The sequence below is a fragment of the Mustela nigripes genome, chromosome 6, assembly GCF_022355385.1.
Source record: "Mustela nigripes isolate SB6536 chromosome 6, MUSNIG.SB6536, whole genome shotgun sequence".
NCBI classification, from domain to species: domain Eukaryota; kingdom Metazoa; phylum Chordata; class Mammalia; order Carnivora; family Mustelidae; genus Mustela; species Mustela nigripes.
In genome coordinates, this window is record NC_081562.1 from 112,899,710 (window position 1) to 112,921,790 (window position 22,081).

The following is a 22,081-nucleotide window of genomic DNA, read 5'->3' on the forward strand; positions in this document are numbered from 1 at the left end:
CTGCCCCCCACACCCTACACCCCCACCCCTGGCTCATGCTCCCTCTCTCAACTAAATAAATAAAATCTTAAGAAAAGTGATGGAACATGGGGCGCCTGGGTGGCTCAGTTGGTTGGACGACTGCCTTCGGCTCAGGTCATGATCCTGGAGTCCCGGGATCGAGTCCCACAGCGGGCTCCCAGCTCCATGGGGAGTCTGCTTCTCCCTCTGACCTTCTCCTTGCTCATGTTCTCTCTCACTGTCTCTCTCTCAAATAAATAAAAAAAATCTTAAAAAAAAAAAAAAAAAAAAAAAAAAGAAAAGTGATGGAACAAAACAGCTCTGTACGTATCTGTGGCCAAATGACTCGCCACAAAGGCACCAACACAACTGGAAAAGTCTTTTCAGGAATGGTGGGAACCGAGGAGAAAGAAGTCACAGACAGAGCAGCCGCGGGGGAGGGGGGGCACACGCGAGCTTCCCGGACTCCACGCTTTCTTGAGTGTCATGTTGGTCACACATGTCTGTACACCCAAACTGAACTTCTTACAGTACCTCTGTGGTTTCGTTATATAAAGTTTATTCCAATAAAAAGAAAAGCACCTCACAGCTCACAGACCTCTCATCCCTCCCGACTGCGCACCCGTCTTCCTGCAGAAGAGGGGACCACGTTAGCGACGGGCACTGACCTTGCAAATCCCTGGGGCAGCTCTCCAAGGCCATAGAGAGGGTAAAGGTACGGGCTTTTGCCATATCTTGCCAGAGACTCACTGTAAAGTTTGATCCTATTAATGGTTTCACAACATGGCTGATCTAGGTAGCTAAAATAAAGGAAATAAATATTAGAAAATAAATATTTAAATGTTTTTCTGAAATCATTATATTTCACTACTTTCGTATTTTACCTAAAAGGTTCTAACACTAATTTACAGCTGGAACCTTCCATAATATAACATGGCTATCTAGTCATTTTGTCAGAACTTCCTTTTTAGAGAACTGAGAAATTCAGTGACGGTCCCAAGAAAAACAGAAATCGGCACCGCGGAAGACTTACTCATCGGTTCTGTAGAGAGCCAGGGCGTGGCCGGTAAAGTCTATGACATCTTGTCCCAAGTCGAATTTCTTGTACACCTCTCGCATGGCGGTCTTCTTAGGATCGATGCCCTCAAAAGTTCGGGCATCGTTTTCATCGAAGTTGGCAACGTACACTAGGAATTTTCTGAAGCGACGTTTTTCAAACAGGCCCATTAAGCCTAAAGAATTGGTCAGAAAGCAAACATTCACACGAGGACACCGAGGAAAAGAGAGCGAGAGGCCAGGTTCAACACCCAGGCCGGCTCGCGGCCCTCTCCCGCCGCCCCTCTCCCGCGCTCCTGCCGTCCCCGCGCTCCCACACCAACCACGTGATACAAGGAGAACGTGACCTTGGAAGACTGAGCTGCAAGGCACCCAGCTGACGTTCTTCTGACAAGTCTGATCTGTACCCGCCAACTGCCGAAAATTCTGAACGCTCCTCCCTTCTCTGTATGCTAACGTCCACTCCGGCATTTCGGGAAAGGCCGATTATGCTGCCTGTCGCTTACTTTAATAAAGTTCTAGCTAATCAGCTGACCGCTCTTCATACTCAAAAAAGCGGAGTAGACAGGTCTAAACTACTTTATAAACGCTCCGTTCTCTTGAGTCAGGAGTCCCCGGAGTGTACAGCTGCTAGGGAGACAGGCCAAAGGAAACAGCGTTCTGGCTTCTTCTCCTTCCCTGAACCGCACGACGGCTTTAGAACAACCCTCTCACCGAACAGTGCACTGTTCTGGTATTTTGGATATCACTTCCCCCAAGACTACAGATGAAATCAACAAAACTCAAAATTAAATTGATCATGAGGCCATTAATGAGAGCTGACTACATTTAACATGTTTAAACTGTATTTACAACCTAATTTTAAAAAATGGGACGGGGCCCCTGGGTGCAGTCAGTAGAGCCTGGGACTCTTGATCTCAGGGTCTTAAGTTCAAGCCCCACACTGGGTACGGAGCTTACTTTAGATGAATGAAAAAATAATTTAAAAAAAATTAAAAAACAAAAAAATGGGACAGAATGCATACACAGTAATGGTAGAAGGCTAAAAAAATATATTCTATGACCTCACAAACACCAACTTACATTTAGTTGTCAGGGTAAAAATAAGATCGCCGAGAGAAAACAGCTCAATTTTCAGCTACTGCTCTCTGATGATGCCTTCCCGATCACCCTATGTGAGCTGTGCCCCTTCCTCCCTCTGTCCGCACAGCATTATCACCAGCTGATGAACTCTTCCTTTTTCGTGGCCTGTCTCCCACTAACTGAGGCTGGCTGTTTGCTTTCCCCTTCTGCTGAAGCCGCCCTGCCCCCAAACCTAGAAGGGTGCGTGGCACGTAACATGGGCTCCGTATTCAACTCGCGTACGGCCTGATGCAAGCAAATGTAAGAGAGGTCGAATTATTCACGTACTGGATATACAATTTGGAAAGAAAAATGTTCAACTGTATCATAAAAGGGTTAGAAAAAAAATCTTTTTCCAAGTTACTTGGTTTCCTGAGTCGGACCTTAACATCATTTCAAATATTTTACTTTCCTTCACTCACTTGCACACTGAGGTTTATTTACAGAACGAGAACAAAAACAAAAACCTTAGGTCAAGACATTTAAAACATTAAAAGTGACAAAATCCAGAGCAGTTTCATGGAGAGAATCAATGAAAGTTTTCAACAGGTTTAAGACCTGACCAGAGAATGGAAGAACACTGTTAAAATGTCCATACTTACCCAAAACAATCCACAGGTTCAATGGGATCCCTATCAAAATACCAACCACATTTTTCACAGAACTAGAATAAAATACTAAAATTGGTACGGAACCACAAAGACCCTGAACAGCCAGAGCAACCTTGAGAAAGAAGAAAGCTGACACTATCACACAATTCCAGATTTGAAGATTTATGACAAAATTGTAAAGATTAAAACAGTCTGGTACTGGCACGAAGAGACCCACAGATCGGCGCATCCGCACAGAAATAAAGCCACACCTGTGCAAGCAATTAATCCGTGACAACGGAGGCAAGGGTATCCGGTGGGGAAAAAGACAGTCTCTTCAACACATGCTTCTGGGAACACTGGACAGCCACATGCACACCACACACAAAAATTAACTCACAATGGACTAAAGATCTAAATGTACACAGGAAACCACAGAACATCTAGAAGAAAAGACAGGCAGGGACTTCTCGGACACCGGCCGTAGCAACAGTCCTCTACATGTTGGGCCACACCAACACAGACAGCTTCTGCCCAGGAAAGGAAACCATTAACGAAGCAAAAAGGCAGCTACGGAATGAGAGAAAGTATGTGCAAATGATGTATTTGATAAGGGGCTAAATCCAAAATACATAAAGAACTAAACTTACACAACTCAGCACACACAAAAAGTAATAATCTGATCAAAAATGGGCAGAGGAACTCGACAGAACTTCTACTTCTACTTCAGAAGACAGACAGACACAAGAGAAGCTGCCCCAATCACGCTGTCATCGGGGAAATGCGAATCCAGACCCCAGTGCCATCATGCCGTTTGTGGCAACGCGGAGGGACCCAGAGGGTATTATGTTAAGTGAAGTGAGAGAAAAAAAATGGGATTTCACTTACAGGTAGAACATAAAAACAGACTAAATGGATGAACAAACCTAAAAAAGCAGCAGCAGACCCACAGACACAGACACAAAGGACGGGCGCCGGGGTGGAGGCTGGGAAAATCGGTGAAGGGCAGCGGGAGGGGCGGGCCTCGCTGGCGCCCGGACTCCGGCACAGGCACAGGGACGACTCTGAGTGCGGCGGGAGAGCTGCACCAGCGCGGGGCGGCGGCAGACGGCAGCCCCACTTGGCAGCGCGGAGGGCAGAGACGTGCTGAATCACCGTGTTACACGCCCGAAACTAATACAACCGTGTATGTCAACCATGCTTCAATTAAGGGGAAAAGACCAGAACAAACTTTTGACCGCAGCATAAAAAAAGAAAAAAGAGTGAGAGCGAAGACCCATGTCAGAGCACACTCGTGAAGGCGAGCACGCCGCACCCCCGCTGCCGGTGCGCCCCGACCTCACTCCGCCTGCTCCGGGACGTCTCGCCGCTCTGCACCAGGAAAGGGGACGCCCTCGCTGATGGCCGAGGTGGCCTGTGGGAACATGGGGCTCGCAGCAGTTCGGAGTCAGAACAAACACACAAGCGAGAGATTTAAATTAAGACAGAAGATTTTGCTGGACCCACTTCCAAGCCATTCATGAAAACGTCTCGAAACATTTCTGAACTTATCTATGTTCAACATGACTTTAGAGGCCAAAGACATTTCTCACTGATGTGATTCAAGTAACACTTGACCAATCAACAAATATTTACTGGAACCCTGAGGTTGCACATGAACTTCTCCACTTCTACACCTTCCCTTATCCCGTTCATGCTGCCGAGGGTTTTCCTGCCTGCCGTTCTGACTTCAAGATCCTATTCATTAACAGAAAAACAGCTACTGAGAAGGTAAGGATCTGGTAAAAATTCATACAACTGTGTACTAAAACAGGTAAATTCTACTCCGTCTAAATTATACCTCAATAAACCTAACCATAACAACAGATACATGAACATACTTGCTTATTTGGGGGCAGGGGGCCATGAGAAGGACAAACCGGAAACAAACACAATCAAGTGACACGAGAATGAGGACGAGACTCTAAACGCGTCTTCTGATACAGTGCTGACTTTCCAGTCATGTAAATGTTCTACATATTTGAAAAAATTAAATCAGAAAGGGAAAATAAAACTGCTACGAGGTACATCCTTAAATTTTTGTTTAATGGAGGCAGGAAGCGAAGCTACTAACATAGGTAAGAGTGCAGAGTATAAACCAAAGTTTAGAACACAAACTCTGCTGTAAAAGATGGTCTTCAAACTGCTGAACTCTTATTTCTTTGGAATAAAATTTATGTTGTCATTTAAAGTAATTTCTAACCCATGATTATACCACTAACGCCCTCAATTTAAGTATGAACCATTCCATTCCCTTTCTGGTTGTTAATCCTAACTTAGCCACAAATCTCTGTGCTGACTTCTTTCTTTCTGGCTAGAGTGCCTTCAACATTTTCTCCCCATAGCAAGAAGGAAATAAATGGAGTTAGAGAAGCCGCCAAAGTAATTCAAATTACATTTTAAGGTGAGGGAACTTTCCCACTCTCCCACCAAAAGAATCCTGAGAATCTACTGGCACGTCTCTGGGCCCAATCCAAACAGCTCCCTCTCCTAAGCTCCTCCTGGAGCCTGTACTGCGGAAAACTCATCCACTGGTGAGCACTCCAAATTCACCCTTTCTCAAACTGCTCTGCGCGATAACTCAAACACCTTCAAGGACAGAAGGTCTTTTTCAGGGATGTTTGCTCTTGAAAAGAGGTAGGAATAGAAAATGTTAAGCAGGGGCGCCTGGATGGCTCAGTGGGTTACGCCTCTGCCTCCGGCTCAGGTCATGATCTCAGGGATCCTGGGATCGAGTCCCGCATCGGGCTCTCTGCTCAGCAGGGAGCCTGCTTCCCTCTCCCTCTCTCTGCCTGCCTCTCTGCCTACTTGTGATCTCTGTCAAATAAATAAATAAAAGCTTTAAAAAAAAAAAAAATGTTAACCAGGAACCTTAGCTTGAGCCAAGAAAGGAAATCTTTTGGGGCAAAGAATAAAATCACTCCCTACTCACCGGAAATTCCTAAAATCAGAGACTGCAGACAATGACAACAGCATCAATTAAAAGAGAAGGTTTCGCCAGAACAGAGTTTCTTCTTTGGCAGGATGGCTAAGCTGGGTCAGCGGCCCGCTCAGCACACGGCTTACATCCACAGGCGCTACAGTAATACCATTTTCCACTCGTCTTGCCACTTACCTACGAGACTTCAGGCCAGAGTTCCCTCATCTATAAAATGGAAATCCTACCCTGTAGAGCTGTTTCTAACGTCAAATAAGACAATGAACGTGAAGTGTTTTGCACAGAGCCTAGCACACAGGAACCCCCATCCCCCGGCCGAACAACAGCTCTTACGAATTCTTACTAGTACGCGAAGAGCACTGCCTGACCCACACCAGCACCAAGTTCCATGGGGGCGGCGGGGGGCAAGCCACCTGAAGCCTCTCCTAGCTTCAGAGGCAGGGTTTTTGAACCTTCTCTTCACTGATGTCCTCTCGGGGTCTGGCAAGCAACAGACACTCAGTAAATACTGCCGACTGGAGGAGTGACGGCTGGCAGGACAGAGACATTAAATGTGGTCTCTAAGATTCCCTTCCGTTATGAAATCTCAGGGTTCTGAGAAAATAAAATAAAATGACTTACTAGATGCCAGAGCTTCTGCTTCAGTGGACGGAACCTTGTAGATCTTTCCACCCTTATAGACAAAGCTCCCTTCAGTCACTTTGAAATCCAGATAGCGAGTGACCTCTGTATAAAGCAGCATCTTCACCAGCTGACCTAAAAAAGTCCAACACTCCAAACTGAAACTTAAGTCTTAGTATCTTCAAAAACCAGCAGAAATACAAGTACATTCATTGTCGGCTTGTACTCATCACTTCCCAGTTTTTTCTAAGATTGTCCAACCCCTTCCAAAAACTCTTGAATCCTATGTTCTAAATGGCACAATCAGAATGCACACCTACTGCGGAACATCTTTAGAAGCGCTTTTTTAATGTTACAACTTCAAGAGTAATAACTTTATCAACTTGCTTTTGTAAAATCTATGTTAATTATTATTAGAGGTATGAAGTTTAGAATTATAGTACTATTGAAAATGGGCTTGAGTTTCCGTTAAGTTACTATTGTAAAGAGAAGCAACTAATAGCAAAAATTTTCCAGAATTTGTGCTATTCAGTTTATATTATTCAACCTGTACTAATTAAAATAAATATTAATTTCATGGGAGCCTGGGTGGCTCGCTCACTCGAGCATCTGACTCTTGATTTCAGCTCAGGTCATGATCTCAGGGTCATGAGATCAAGCCCCACCACAGGATCCAAGCTGTGCATGGAGCCTGCCTGGGATTCTCTCTTTCCCTCTCCCCCACCCCCTCCCTCCCTAAAATAAACAAATAAATCTTTTTAAAAATAAATTAAAAATAAAACGGACATTAATTTCAGATGAATTTCAGGTATATAATTAAAAATATTATCTGCCTATAAGCCAAGAAATTTGGTATACTAAAATGGGAAACTTTTTTTTTTTTTTAAAGATTTTATTTATTTATTTGACAGACAGAGATCACAAGTAGGCAGAGAGGCAGGCAGAGAGAGAGAGAGGGAAGCAGGCTTCCTGCGGAGCAGAGAGCCCGATGCGGGGCTCGATCCCAGGACCCTGAGATCATGACCCGAGCCGAAGGCAGCGGCCCAAACCACTGAGCCACCCAGGCGCCCTGGGAAACTTTTTTTTTTTAATAGAAAACTTTTTGAGAAACTAAACAAAATTACTTTAAAGCTCATATGAAAGGACAGAAACACTAGGGCAAAATTAAAAAAATATATATATATTGTGAAGATTTATTTACTTAGAGTGAGAGATTGCACACACAAGCAAGTGGGTGGGGGGCAGAGGGAGAGGACGAGCAGATCCCCCACTAAACTCAGAGCCCGATGTGGAGCTCGGTCCCAGGACCCTGAGATCATGACGTCAGCTAAAGTCAGACACTTAAATCGACTGAGCCACCCAGGCACCTTTTTTAGAAACAACTTTTTGTTTTGAAAACAAAATATAATGAAGAGAGCTTTACCCAGCCAGGTACTAAATTATACAGTTATACTGATTAATCAACTAAATTAGTGGGGAAAAAAAGAGACCCATGTCTAAGAACTTAATATATTTATAAAAGCTCAAACCAAAGTGGAAAAGATAAATGGTGCTGAGGGACAACTGATTAACCATTCTGAAAAATTAAATCTCAATGTGTACTTCTCAAACAGGTTAACAGAGGGGGCACCTGGCTGACACAGTCGAAAGAGCTTGTGACTCTCGATCTCAGGTCCTAAATTTGAGCCCCATGCTGGGTGCAGAGATTACTTTAAAAACAACAGGACGCCTGGGCTGCTCACTGAGTTAAAGCCTCTGCCTTCAGCTCAGGTCATGATCTCAGGTCCTGGGATTGAGCCCCGCATCGGGCTCTCTGCTCAGGTGAGAGCCTGCTTCCCACCCCCACTCTCTGCCTGCCTCTCTGCCTACTTGTGATCTCTATTAAATAAATAAAATCTTAAAAACAACAAACAAACAAAAAAACTAAAGATATTTAGCCTCAGACAGGATAACAAATAAATCAACTTACACAGTAAAACAGGTGAATTTATTTTTACAATAAAAAAATTAAACTATAAAACCATTAACAGCAAATATTAGTATTTTTATAACCTTGAGGTAAAGATGAAAATTAAGCATAGCCTTCCAAATCAAAAACAATAAAAAGAAGAAAAATCAATCTATATAGCTACATGAAAAGTAAAAGCTTATGTTTGAAAGAAAAATACAGCACAGCTACTTATAAAGCCAATCACAGACTGGAAAAGGTAACTTCAAATACATTAAGAGTATTTATTTCACAGTCTTTATAAAGAACTCTTTCATATCAATAAGGGAAAATGTAGAAACCTCAAAAGAAAAACGTATAAAGCCTAAGGTTGGCCAATACGAAAGGCAATGAACATCCTGAAATCATTTCTCTCTCTAACAAACAGATACAAACTCCACGGGGCACAGGCTGGCTCAGTGCTTGCAGCACGTGACTCTTGATCTTGGCTCACAAGTCCAAGCCCCACGTTGAGCATGGAGCCAACTTAAAAATAATCAATCCAGGGACGCCTGGGTGGCTCAGTGGTTGGGCGGCTGCCTTCGGCTCAGGTCATGATCCCAGCGTCCTGGGATCGAGTCTCACATCGGGCTCCTTGCTCGGCAGGGAGCCTGCTTCTCCCTCTGCCTCTGCCTGCCTCTCTGTCTGCCTGTGCTTGCTCGCTCTCTCTCCCTCTATCACTGACAAATAAATAAATAAAAAATCTTAAAATAAAAATAAAAATAAAATAAAATAAAATAAAAAAATAATCAATCCATTATTTTGGCTTCAGGTATGGCAAAGTGACAAAAATTAAAACGAAGATGGGGTGCCGGGGTGCCTCCGTAGGTTAAGCATCCAACTCTCGGTTTTGGCTCAAGTTATGATCCCAGAGTCATGAGATCAAGCCTTGCAACCGTTCTGTGCTCAGCTGAGGGGGGGTCTGCTTCAGATCCTCTCTCCCTCCTCCTCCGCTGCTCTCCCAGCTTGTGTGCAGGCACCCTCTTTCTCTCAAATAAATAAATTTGTTTTTTAATTAAAATGAAGAATACTCAGATTTAGTAAAGGCGGTGTGAAAGGGGCAGACCCACAGGCTATTGGCAAGAGTCAGATCAGGCAATAGAAAACAAAAGCCTTAAAAACTCACTGCCTCTCTCCCCTCAATACATGTCCGGGGGGTGTGGTGAGATTCAACACACACACAGCCTAGCCTGGGTGGCTCAGTCGGTTAAGCATCGGTCTTCGGTTCGGGTCATGATCCCGGGTTCCAGGGATGCAGTCCCACATCAGGCTCCCTGCTCAGCATGGAGTCCGCTTCTCCCTCTGCCTACTGCTCCCCGTTTGTGCTCTCTCTCTCACATAAATAAAATCTTTTTAAATAAACAAATTTCAGAGAAAATGCAAATAAGATCTTTCCACTAAAAGAAACTAGAATATAAACTCAAAACCAAGAAACAAACAAAACTCAAAAATGGCAAAGGGTAGTTCATACTTTAATTGATGGGACATAAACAGACTTCATACCAACAACCTAATTTTTAATGTAATTTCAGAAAAAGGCATTAATATCACAGCAGTTTAGCCCCCCTAATTAAAAAAGGAGAAAAGTGTGAAGAAATAAATTTAAAAGCCTCCAAACTAGGGAAAACGCTCCTTCTAAAGACCCAGATATCAGACTGTCAGGGAAGCCCCGAGAAGAGGTTGTAGACATTTCCAGTTTCCATACACACTGTGCCATGTCCTAGCTTTGTGTCTCCAGAACCAATTAGGAAGGAGGCACCCCACCTCCATTCTTACTGACTCCAGACACCTCTAATGGCCACAGTCTACTCACCAAACCGTTGCCATCAACAAAATCTTTCACATCCCTGGAGTAACACTGTGTCAAGAGCTAGAGTCTACTTTTAAATCGGATTCAATGTACCACCAAAAATGTGAGAAGGCTTTACCATTGGCCATGAGGAACTTAGGGATTAAGTCCACATTCCAGTCTCTTCCTCTTCCCATGGATGCTGGTGGTGCTCCTGGTATTTTAAATCTTTTGTATAACTAAGACCAAAACAAAAATTACCATAATGTAACAAAATCTACTTTTCGTTACGCTACGCAACTATTCGTCCATGACATGGTGCTGGCGTAGTCACTGACCACCAGCAGATGAGGTAAAGCATAACAGCGACATTCCATTTTTTATTAGATATAATTTTTAGAGAAATTCCAATACACATCTAAGTTAAATGCACTACTAGACTAATGAATGCTAAAGTAAGTATTACAGAGGTAGTATTTTTTGCTAACAGATAAGCAAGAATATATAACAATTTGTCAATGATACACTACTCTGCAGATACACCATTTGTAGAAATCATTTAAACTCACTCTCTCCTGGGTAAAAAGCTAACTTTACTAGCTAAAGTAATTTTGCTTCCGTACTTATATAAGGAGTCAAAAATAAATTCTGGATTCTTCAAATGAAAAAAAAGTTAGCTCCAGCTAATTTAAAATTTATGTAAATCGAGCAGGAGCTCTGGATAAAAAGAACCTTATGGTCTAAAATTTGGGAATATGCTTCCTGACGTGATGCAGTATGAACTACACAACGATGCTTTCTTATTAGAAGCTAACTTGGACTTTTCAAAAGAAAAAAAAGTGGGGAGATTTTTGTAGATTATAAGAATAAAGAGAAACACCAAAGACAATGTTTAAAGTAGTTAAAAAAAAAAAAAAAAGAAAGGAAAGGAAAGAAAAGAAAAGAAAAACGCTTCCGCCGCACACAATGTAAGACATTCTTGGCATCACTGGGAAATTTGACTGTGGTCTGGATATTACTGTTAATTTCCTTAAATGTGTTAAAAATGATACTATGATCACGTAGGAGAATGTTATTCTTAGCCAGTGGATGCTGAAATATTTGGGTCCAGTATCATGATGTCTGTTACTTTCAAGGATTCAAACCAGTAACAAAAAAAGACATAAAGCAAGTATTGCAAAATGTTAACTGCTAAATCCAGATGGAAGGTTGACCCACTGGTATTATTCTTTCAACTTTTCTACAGGCCTGAATACAAAACAAATTTGGAAAAAAGATGAAGTCCATTTAAGCAGTCACGATGGACAGCAATTGACGATGCCCGTGTATCCCCAGTAACACAGCACAGCTCGCGGCCAAGCATCTGGATGCTGAACAAACCTCAGAGAAAGATTCAGCAAAACAGCAAAATGGTAAATATTGATATATTGGAAATGCTTCGTGTGTCTAGTCTAAAAAAGCAGGAAGCAAGGGAGTAGAGCAAAAAAAAGAACCAAAGCTGTAGAGTCCCACAATCTAGGTTCACAATCCTGTGATTTTAATAACAGACTATTTGGTCATCTGAAAAATGGGGATAAAACTCTGAGTAACTGAGCGAAACCAGCTGGGCAGTGCCGGCCTGCGCTTGGCCTATGTTAGACCTCCGTCAAGTCTACACCTTTCCCATGGAAAGGTCACAGGTAATTGCTCCAGAGGGCAGTACCGTCACAACTTGAATGTCCACACGCCCTAAAACCCACAGAGTCGGAAAACACAGGATGCTAGAGATAATCTAGTTAATAAAACAAAATTAAACCTATCTACAAGGAGTAGAGTTGAGATTCACAAGTAAAAGTTTCAAAGAATGCAAGGCATCCTAATTTGCTCTAATACTTACATCTTCCAGAGGTGTTATAGATGCACTTTCTCCTCCATAATACGGGTTTCTATCCATGTGAAGAACTTTCTTCCCGTTCACCGACATTATACCTGACAGGATACATTCCTACAGGGAAAGCATAAGCATTTTCAAAAGAAGTGAAGTATTACCACATGTTTCAAAGCCCCTCTTAAGGGCACCTGGGCGGCTCAGTCCCTTCAGCATCACACTCTCGGTTCTGGCTCAAGTTGTGATCCCAGGGCTGTGAGATCCAGCTCTGTGGCATGGTCCGCGCTCAGCAAGGAGTCTGCTTAGCTAAGACTCTCCCTCAGGGTGCCCGGCTGGCTCCGTGGGTGATGCGTCTGCCTTTGGCCCTCCGTCAGGCCCCCTGCTCCGCGGGGAGTCTGCTTCTCCCTCTCCCTCCTGCTTGGGTTCTCTCTCTCTCTTTCCCCCCTTCACTCTGCCTCTCAAACAAATAAAATCTTTAAGGAAAAAAAAAAAAAAAAAAAAAAGACTGTCCCTCTCCTCTGCCCGCCCCTACCTGCACACGCCCACTTTCTAGATTAAATAAAATCTTTAAAAATAAATACATCTTTTTAAAAATGTAAAACAATGATAGTCTTCTCACAATATTTTCACTTTGGAAGATACAATTACACTTTGTAAAGCTTATTCATGTTAACACATAATGGGTTTATCATTAAGTGAATTAGTAATTTTTAAAATTTTTCAGTGATTTCTAATGATAAATATACATATATATATAAACCCTCCAAACAAAACTCTTCAAGGTCCTTACTTTTTAAGAATATATCCCAAAGCCAAAGAGTCTGAGAACGAGAGCTCTAAAGGAAGCATCCAGGACAACATAAATAGATTATAAATGTCCAGTCTCAGGAAAAAGGTAGATAAAACATGTATATACTAAGATATACTCTATCAAGACAGAGGGAGGAAAATCAAAAAAGAATATGAGTATTCTTTTATGTAAGAATTATCACAGAGATGGGATACACATTCATTCAAAACTCAAACAGGGTTTTGGTGATCAAGGCTTTATTGTTTTTAAAAGAAAACGGAAATCCCACGTATCCTCATTAATCCTTAGGGGTTTTCAAATTTACCCCAAAGACCCCAGGTAGCAGAGAACAATCTCACTCCCGTTAGAAGTCTGACTTGATACCTTTATTTTTAAAATTCATTATTTCTAATCTTACTCCAAAATGTATCTACTCATTTTAGTATAAACGTCAAATTTTACTCTAGGAAGATGTGTCTTTCTTATTTATATCAAGACACCAAACACCAGGAACGCTCCAGGAGGCCACTTCATGGCCTATCTCAGTCATAACTACACCCCCAACGCCCCACCTCCTGATTTCTAAAAGTGCAGATCTGCTGTTTTTAAACTCTGAATAAATGGCATCAGGCACTATATCCTGTTTATATATCATGTTTATTCAACATTATGTTTACAAGACTCATCCAAATTCTGTTTTGTGTATTCCTGAGATGTACTACTTCTTACTGCTACAGAGCAGGGGTCCCCAAAGTACAGGGGTCAACTGCAGTGGACATGCGATTTCACAAATACAGATTTATTGGTAAACGCCCATCCCCGTCCGTTTACATATCGTCCACATTCGTTTTCATAGTGGAAGGACAGTTGTGACAGGGGCTGTACCGCCTGCATGACCTATTTCCTACATGGACCTTTCTAGAAGGTCTGTCTGACCCTCAAGCAGTGGCTGGATCTCAAGGGGTACTTCCCAATTCAGTACCACCTGTGAGCGTGTTTGAAATGTCAATTCTGAGCAGATTCTCAAACTTCACTCTGCATCCCCATCACTCAGAGGTCTCCTTAAAACAGACTGTGGAACTCCCACCCACAGAACCAGATTGGGGCTGAGAATTCGTTTTTCTCATGATTTCCCACGTGATGTTAATGAGGCTGGTCCAGGACCAATTTCAAGAATCACTACTAAAGCAGCACTGCTCCAACGTTACTAAGAATCAACTGGGGGTCATGCTAGGGGTGCGTGGCTGGCTCTGTTGCTAGAGCACGGCACTCGTGATCACTGGATCATGGGAGTTCAGGCTCCACACTGAACTCAGAGCCTACTTTAAAACAAAACAAAAAACTGGGGATCTGATTTTGATTCAGTATACTCAGCGTGAGCCCTAACCTTCTGCAGTTCTAGTAAGTTCTCAGGTGTTGCTTCAAAGCAGTTGACTCAAGAACCACGGTTTGTGTAACAAAGTGGTGGAGGCTTTACTTGAGTGACTATACCACATGACTACACAATCATTTATCCCTCCTACTATTAATGGTCATCTGGATCAGTTGCCAGTTTTTGACTCTTATAAACAAAGCTCTATGAATATTCTCAACTTGCTTTTATTATGCGTTTGTTGGATATATATCAAGGAAAGCACCATTATGTTCGACTTCAGCAGGTAACTCCCAAACTGCTTTCCAAAGGGCGTGTACGAATTTATACTTCCGTCCCAGAAGGGTATGAAAGTTCCTGTTGTTTCAAATCCTTGCCCAACACTTGTGTCTTTTTAATTTTAGCCATTCTGTAGTTAGGATGTGGTTTAATTTGCATTTCCTGACAACTGAAGAGGTTGAGCACTTGTTTAGTTTATAGTCCACTGATAATTATGGTATCTTCTTTTGATAAGTGTCTATTCAAATTATTTGCCCTTTTTAAAAAATGGGTTTCTAAATAAATAAATAAATAAATAATAAATAAGTAAATGGGTTTCTTTTTCTTATAGCTATATTAAAGTTCTTTTTATATGCTGGATAGAGTAAAGTGCCTTACTGGTTCTGTGCACTGCAAACTTCTTCCATTCCGTGGCTTACTTGCCTGTCCACTTTCTTAACAGTGTCTTGATAAAGAGAACTGAAGGCATTTTATAATTACAAAAATCAACCCTAATCTTTTCAAAAGCAATTCACTTGTCAAAAAAAAAAAAATCCAAAGAAGCACCAACATATATGGTTCAACATATTACGCACAGGTTAAAAAAAAAAAAAAAAATCTGCCTTCATAAAAAACAAATTAGGACATAAAGAGAGAAAGATGAAACAGTCCTGGGTCCAGCCAACAAAGGCAGACTCCAGAGTTTAACTTTTGGAAGCAAAATCACAGCAAGCAACTCTGAGTGTTGCGTATCTTCTATATATAACTTTCCACGCTTCCCTGCAAATAAGCATGATCCACTCAATGGACCACAGCTCTAAAGCAAGCAATAAAGATGGAGGCCTAAAGTGAAAGGCTCAGTAATTTAAAGATTCACTGAAGTCCAAAGAGCTGCTAACAAAACCACCTTTAGAGGCACGGTTTGGAACAAATGTTGAGAAAAGCTAGTTAAATCTGCAGGTTCATGGCTTCTCCTAAGCCCATCTATAAAAGATTGCTTTTCCATTGCCAAAAGAATAAAATACATAGTAGCACAGTGTAATACTTTACATTTTGCTTTAAAGCATGGGATGAACTAATTTGCTGATAAAATCTGTCAATCATATCTGGGCATCGGGTACATATTAATGATTCTTAAATTTTAATATCTTACAAAATTAACTCGAAATTAAAATCCAGTACTGCTACCTATCTGATGAATAAAGAATAACAAGCAAAGCACATTAAAGCCAGAAAAAATACTCTAAATGAATTTCCTTTTTTTGCACTAGAAAACCCTGTCCACCCATCATATATATCAATAATACTGATAACTTTGACCAGAAAAAAATCTATTTATTAGTGAATATTAACCAACATATTAGTTTTACATCTACCAGATTAGAGTACTCCACATTTAATTCAAACTCACCCACAAATGACCTGAGGAGGAGAGAACACAAACTCATACCCAGAGTAACTGATAAAACCATCTTCAGAATACAACTTCTTTATGATAATGGCATCTGCCACTCACCTGGCATTTCATGTTCTCCTGCATAAAAAGAGGTAACCAGATCAAATAGTTTAAAGGTCAGTAGCAGCCAAGTCCTAGCAAGGACACACATGTGGGAGTGAGGGAAGGGCCCTATCAGTGGTGTGAAGGTCCCTTCCCTTTAGCACCCTGCACGGATCACCAGAGTTGCAATAATCAGCGTAACTTACTTGGAAAGCACCTAAACACATTAAGGCAAAATACCTCTAATGTCCCGAAGGGGCGTGCACGGTGTTCCTTTATGTGTGTAAACCGTGATCAACCTACACAGTACTTCCCAGGTCAGTGGTACGAGACCCCTGGTCTTAGAGATTCCTTAGAGAGCAGAAACTGAAGAGAACAGAGCCTGAGTACAGTGTTCCGATAGAGCCTCCAAGTGACCAAACTAAGCACCCACCGGAACTCTAAATCCAACTGAATTTCAAAGTTACAAGGAAAAACAAAATATAAATGACAACAACAACAAAAAACTCAAACAGTAAATAAATGCCCACAAAAATGTGATAAACAAAACAAGGTACCTGAACACTAATACTAAAGAAAAATGACTTTTGAAAGCTACTTACCTAGAACTATGGGGAAAATACATTAACTAAAACATTTTTAAATCAGTTAATCTGTTTTATATGTCAGCAACAACACAGTAAAAATAATTGTTTTCAGCAGAATGTTCCTTTAAGTATCTGTCCCTTGAATGCATGTGATTAAATGCTGTCAAAATATCATTTTTCTTGAAATTGGCTCTAATTCTATCTTTCCTGCTCAAAATCCTTTCCCACTGCCTGAAAGATAAAGTTAAAATTTCTCAGCCTAATACATTCAACATTAGTGAAAGCCTCTCTCCAACCCAATTTCCCAATCTGCCTCTTCATCCCTCTGTTTCAGGCAAAAACTCCCCATTATGTACATCCTGTTCTCAATACCAATCCACCCTGCTCACTCTGCCCAGAAAATCGTGCCTCCTGCTCAAAGCTTACCAATATTTTTAAAATCCAGCTTACATACCTTCTTTGTGAAGGGTTCCCTGCTTGCCCTGTCTGAATTCTCATGCGGGCAGCCCTACGACAGCACCTAGTACCTCCTCACGAGGTACTCACGAGCTCCATCCTTCATGCAGATGTAATGCCCACAACTGATCACAACAGTCACAGTTTAAAGAACTGAAACTGGGTAAGCCAGTAGTCCAGGAAGAGCCTTTAATCAGGTATAAGGGGGATTGCTAATTTTCATGGATGTGAGCAAACACATTTAGTTAGTGGTTTTTCAAACCAACTATCTCACTACTACTTCTAGATGCTAAAATGTGTCTGATTTTACTTCTATCCTAAGGGGCCAGGATGCTTGAAATTGATTTAAAATACAGACTGCCAACAAGACATTTATACCTTCCAAAAATAAGACATTTGTACATATTGGCCCTATGATCACTACTGCGGTGGATAGAAAGTCCTTCACCTACAAAACTCTAGCATAGCAATGGCCAGGATTTTCAAAGAGCAAATCTGAGAGGCAATTTAGGATTTTTAAATCAGATATTAAAAACCCTTTAAAATCCAAAGTTTTAATAAAGAAAAAGGGTAAAATTTTATGTCTGGGATGTAAAATAATTTCCAGACATCTTAATACTGGGAATACCGTTTAACTCTCACTAAAGTACATGTTTCTATTTGTAATTCCAGACCAGAATTACTATGTAGAACAAAACAACACAAATACCTGCTAGCCACAAATAAGCTGTGGAAATAGTTACCCTTTTTTTTAACACTACTTTTAAGAAGATTGAAGAATTTATTGCCAATCCCAAAGTCAATTAGAAGCAGTGTATTAGGTGGTCAGATGTTGTCTGTTCAAGCTGAAATCAAAGAAAAGTAAAATCACCAGCCTAACAGCAAGAGGAGGAGGAAATGAGCAGATGGAAGAAGTAACTCACAAAGGGCACAGGCTGAGAGTATTTACCAGGTATCTCAGCAGTTTCACTGTTACAGCATCAACACAATACCTACTCCTCCTGAAGTGAAGTCTTACTAATCAAGCAAATTATGTTACTTAGTTTGGTAAAGAAGTTGTGATGTCAATAGGAAAGGGGTTTGTTTGTTTTTTTTTGTTTTTTGTTTTTTCCAGAAACTGGTGGTTCTTTAAAGTGATAATCCTCAATTCCTTAGAAAATTCAATTATACAGAATATTCCATTTCTCCCGGATACAGAATGATTTTGTTCCAGGTTACACGTTTTATGTTTTATTTATTAAAATTACAAGTAACATTTGTGGATCACCTCGACCTTCATTTTAGAAGAAACAACTGATACAGAACAGTGCCCACTTTAGGCAACAGAGTAACTCTGACAGTACACTTCTTTAAAAGTAACAAGTTAATAGCACTACAAGTACCTGACACACAGCCATCGCCTAACAGTTTGCACCCATAACTGGTAGAGTGTGCCTGTTTTTAGGTTCTTGACTCTCTGGCACTAGGTATTTGTAAGTCAAACATTAAGAAAATGAAGTAGTATATTCACTTGAAATAGTAGATTCTGATTTGAAGGTTTTTAACCTTGCTGATCTTAACGGTAAGCAGTCTGCGTCACGAGAAATGAGGGTACACATTCAGCACTACCCAATCCTCCTGCCATCACTACTCCTATCAATGATGGGAAGACTGTGAATGCTCTGCATGGACAGAATTCCCAAAGAACAGCTTTATGAGAAGGCTCATAGGAATTAAAGTTATCACAGCTGCAAAGTGAGAGCAGAAACTGGTCTGATTTCCAGTTATGTGCCTACTGCTCATCAAAAAGGTCACAATTAACCCAAATGAATACTTAAATAAAGTGCATTTTCTTCACTTGGTTGTTACAGAGCAAGAGCATGCTGATGTTCGACACAAAGCGATGCTTCTGTACCAGCCCTGTAGAAACCTGCAGGACAGATCTGCACTCCTTTGTCCACGTCCAACTGACCTAAGCAAGAGCAAATCTGAAAGACCAACAAGAACCATAGAAAACACAGAACTGACTCTTCCAACACCCTGGCAGCAACCGGGCCCGTTTCAACGGGCGCGACCCTGCACAGACTGCGAAGCTCAGAACCCCAATCACACACCTTAATTAAGAACACTCACTGAGGGAAACCAGCCCCGTAGCTGGCAGGCCGGTTCATTCAGGCACCCAACCGTTTGCCAACTCAGCACCTAAAAAAGAAATTCGACCAAATCCCTTGCATGCAAAACGACTAGTTTTCTAGGTGAGTGACCTCATGCGTTCGGTACTACTTCCTAGCCAGGCACAGGCCGGCTTCGGACTGGTCCGTAGGAGGGAACCCGGCCTCCAGCGACCCAGCAGCGGTCCAGTTCTCAGGGGAAAGCCCCCGGGGGGGGGGGGGGGGGGCGATGGACGCAGGCAGCAGAGGGTGGCAACGGCCCGCGGAGAAGGCCGCGGACGGACAGGCTCCGAGGACACTCATCCCCAATTCCCTCCAGATGCTCAGGAAGTGGATGGGCGCGTTCCGAGGAATGTGCAAGCTCCTCCTCTGAAGTCGGGGTTGCGGGGGGGGGGGGGCGCGTAAAAAGCTCATTTTCTCTAAGTTCACTGGCCTGCAGCAGTTCCAGGACGCGGATTCTCCAAGCACTTGTCAGAAAACCCCGCGCCCCGCTCTGCAGGCCGAGCCCCACGCGCCGCGGCCGGGGCCGCAGGAGGAAGCGCAGCTGCGAGCGCTCGCGCCGCCCCCACCCCGCCGGGTGCTTTTCCGTTTCCCACCGGGAGAGGCCGTGCAGCCGCAGCGGCGGCGGACCGGCCCCCCACGCCCAGCGGGCGGCCGCCCTCGCTCCGCACCCACTTCTGCTTCCCCGTCGCCGGCGGCAGGCCGCCCCCCGGACCGGGCTCGCCGGCCCCGGGTCTGTCCTGGCACGTCCGGGGCCGAGCCGGGGCCCCCAGCCGCCGCCCGCGCGGCCGGCCCCGCTCCGCCGCAGGCCCCCGGCGCCCCGGGTCGCGCCCCCCGCCGGTCGCAGCGCGCCCCCCGCCCCACGACGACACCCGCCCGCGCGCACGGACGCCGGCCGGCACGGAGCGGCCCCGCGCGGCGGCCCAGGCCTCCCGCGGCGCGCGGCGGGGGGAGGGGACTCACCGTCAGGCCGGTGCCCAGCACGATCACGTCGTACTCCTCATTCATGGCGGGGGGCGGCGAGGACCGAGGCCCAGGGAGAGCACAAGCGCGGGGACTCGCGGGGCCGGCGGCGAGGCGGCCGCCCTGGAGCCACGGGGGAAGCGCTCAGGCCGGTGTCGGGGCCCGACGGGAACGCGGAGCCAGGGCTGGAGCCGGAACGAGCTGCAGAGGAGGGAGGCCGGCCGCCGCCTCAGACGGGAAGAGAAGAGCGGGGCGGGGAGGGGAGGGAAGACGGGGAGGGCAGGGACAGGCGGGCGGCGACCCGGGCCTCCGCAGCCGGGGCGGGGCTTAGAGACGGCGCCGTCTGTCACAGCCTTCCCGCCCGCTCATTGGCTGCGCCCCCGTCGCCCGACCAACCTGCGTCCTCTGCCGCCTCTCGCGAGAGGAGGGCGGGCCGTCCCGCCGGCGGTTCCGGTTCCGGTTCCCCGCCCGGCTCGCTGCCACCGTGGTTGGGGGCGGAAGAGGCGGCCGGGCGCGGGCCCCTGAGGGCCTTCCTTGGGGTGGAAGCGCGCGGCTGGCCGGAGCACGGCGGCCGGCTTCGTCCCTCCCGCCGTGGTGGGGGACCGAGGCGCGCCCGGGGCCCCGGGACCTCCCGCCGCCCTTGGACTTTGAGCCCGAGGCGGCCACGTGCGCCCGAGCCGCCGGCGCGGGGTGCGCTGGGGACGCGGGCGGCCGCCTCGGGCCCCGCACTGCGCGCGTCGCAGCCGCGGGGCTCGTCTCGTGGCCCGACTCCGGCTGCGGCCCGAGCGCCGAGCAGGCCGGGGCCGGCGTCCGGCCGCGCCCGCCCCTGTCGCTGGCGGCTGGCTTTGTGTTCCCTCCCATCCGGCCTCCTTTTTCGGAGCGCGGGGAGCCCCGCCGCCCGCGGGCCCGGCCGGAGGTCGCAGGCTCCACCGTATTTCCCGCCCTGGGTCCGAGCGGTCGTGCTTGCCGCCTCGCCCCCTGTGCGGCCCGAATGAATTTAATAAGAAGGAGAAAAAGAAAAAAAAAAAAAAAAAAACTTGTAAAAAACTACCCCTTCGCGCAAACGGAAGGGAAGGCTGATCTGATGTGGAAGCAGGTCTGCGCCTCCCGAGGGCCGCAGCTCGGCGGCTCGAGACGTCGTGGCTGGCCGCAGGTGGGAGCAGCGGTGCGCGCCTTCGGTCGCCCCGGCTCCGGCCCGCTCCCACCCACCCCCCAGCCTTTTTAGGATTCCTACTGGAATCTCCACTCTGCGTAAAGAGATGGATGTAAGGAGAGGCTTGTGTTCTCAGCCAAAGACCGGGGACCCTGTAGAGGCGGTCTGGGCAAGGGGTCCCGGCAGAGCCCCGGGCAGCCGGGTCTGCAGCCTGTAAGGTGCGCCGCGCTCAGACCAGAGTTGGCGATTCCTTCTGGAGTGACCCTGAAACAGCTAGAGAAGGACTATTCGAAGTGAATCTCCGTAGCCAGAACTTCCTGCATATTTAAATCACTCGGATGCCGGAAATAATGTAACAGTGTGGTACCATGTTTCTTCACCCCAGAAAGAGTTTAGGAAGGTGTGTTCTATCGGACCCTGGACCTGGGGGTGGGGTGGGGGTGGGGGTTACATTTACATGCCTTAACTGGGATTGTATACATCAGTGACCAAATGAATTTCTGGGTAGACAAAAATCAAGTGCCAAGTTGTCTACTGAACCCTAACGTACCAGTGGGTGTGACTGCTTTTTCTGTTGGCTAAACATGATGCTTCAAGAAGGTCGGTCTCCAAGGACGTGCACATATATATACACGCACAAACCTGTAAACAACAGAAACTTACCTCTCACGGTTCTGCAGGCTACAAAGTACAAGATCAAGTTGTGTCTGCTGAGGTCCACTTCCTGGTTCAAGCTGTCTTCACTAGTCCTCAAGTAGTTGAAGGGGAAAGGGATCTCTAGGGCTACTTTCACGATGTTACCTATATTTTTGAACTGATTTGAAATATTGACCCCTCTTTTTTTT

The 22,081-nt window shown here is 44.9% G+C and overlaps 1 protein-coding gene across 2 annotated transcripts in view; it reads right to left on the reverse strand.

Moving 5' to 3' along the window:
* GDI2 (GDP dissociation inhibitor 2) overlaps nucleotides 1-20,707 on the reverse strand; it is a 29,901-nt gene extending 9,194 nt beyond the window's left edge. The window contains exons 1-7 of one of the 2 annotated variants that reach the window (XM_059404013.1): nucleotides 20,480-20,707; nucleotides 20,084-20,284; nucleotides 12,019-12,126; nucleotides 10,282-10,381; nucleotides 6,367-6,501; nucleotides 1,034-1,232; nucleotides 669-800 (exon numbers count right to left, since the gene is read on the reverse strand). In XM_059404013.1, the coding sequence (XP_059259996.1) occupies nucleotides 669-800; nucleotides 1,034-1,232; nucleotides 6,367-6,501; nucleotides 10,282-10,381; nucleotides 12,019-12,126; nucleotides 20,084-20,128 (719 nt within the window). In that variant the 5' untranslated portion in view covers nucleotides 20,129-20,284; nucleotides 20,480-20,707. Of the gene's footprint in view, nucleotides 1-668; nucleotides 801-1,033; nucleotides 1,233-6,366; nucleotides 6,502-10,281; nucleotides 10,382-12,018; nucleotides 12,127-20,083; nucleotides 20,373-20,479 lie in introns of those variants that run through there. The other variant, XM_059404012.1, reaches the window with a different exon arrangement.
* Between the last annotated feature and the right edge of the window lie 1,374 nt (nucleotides 20,708-22,081).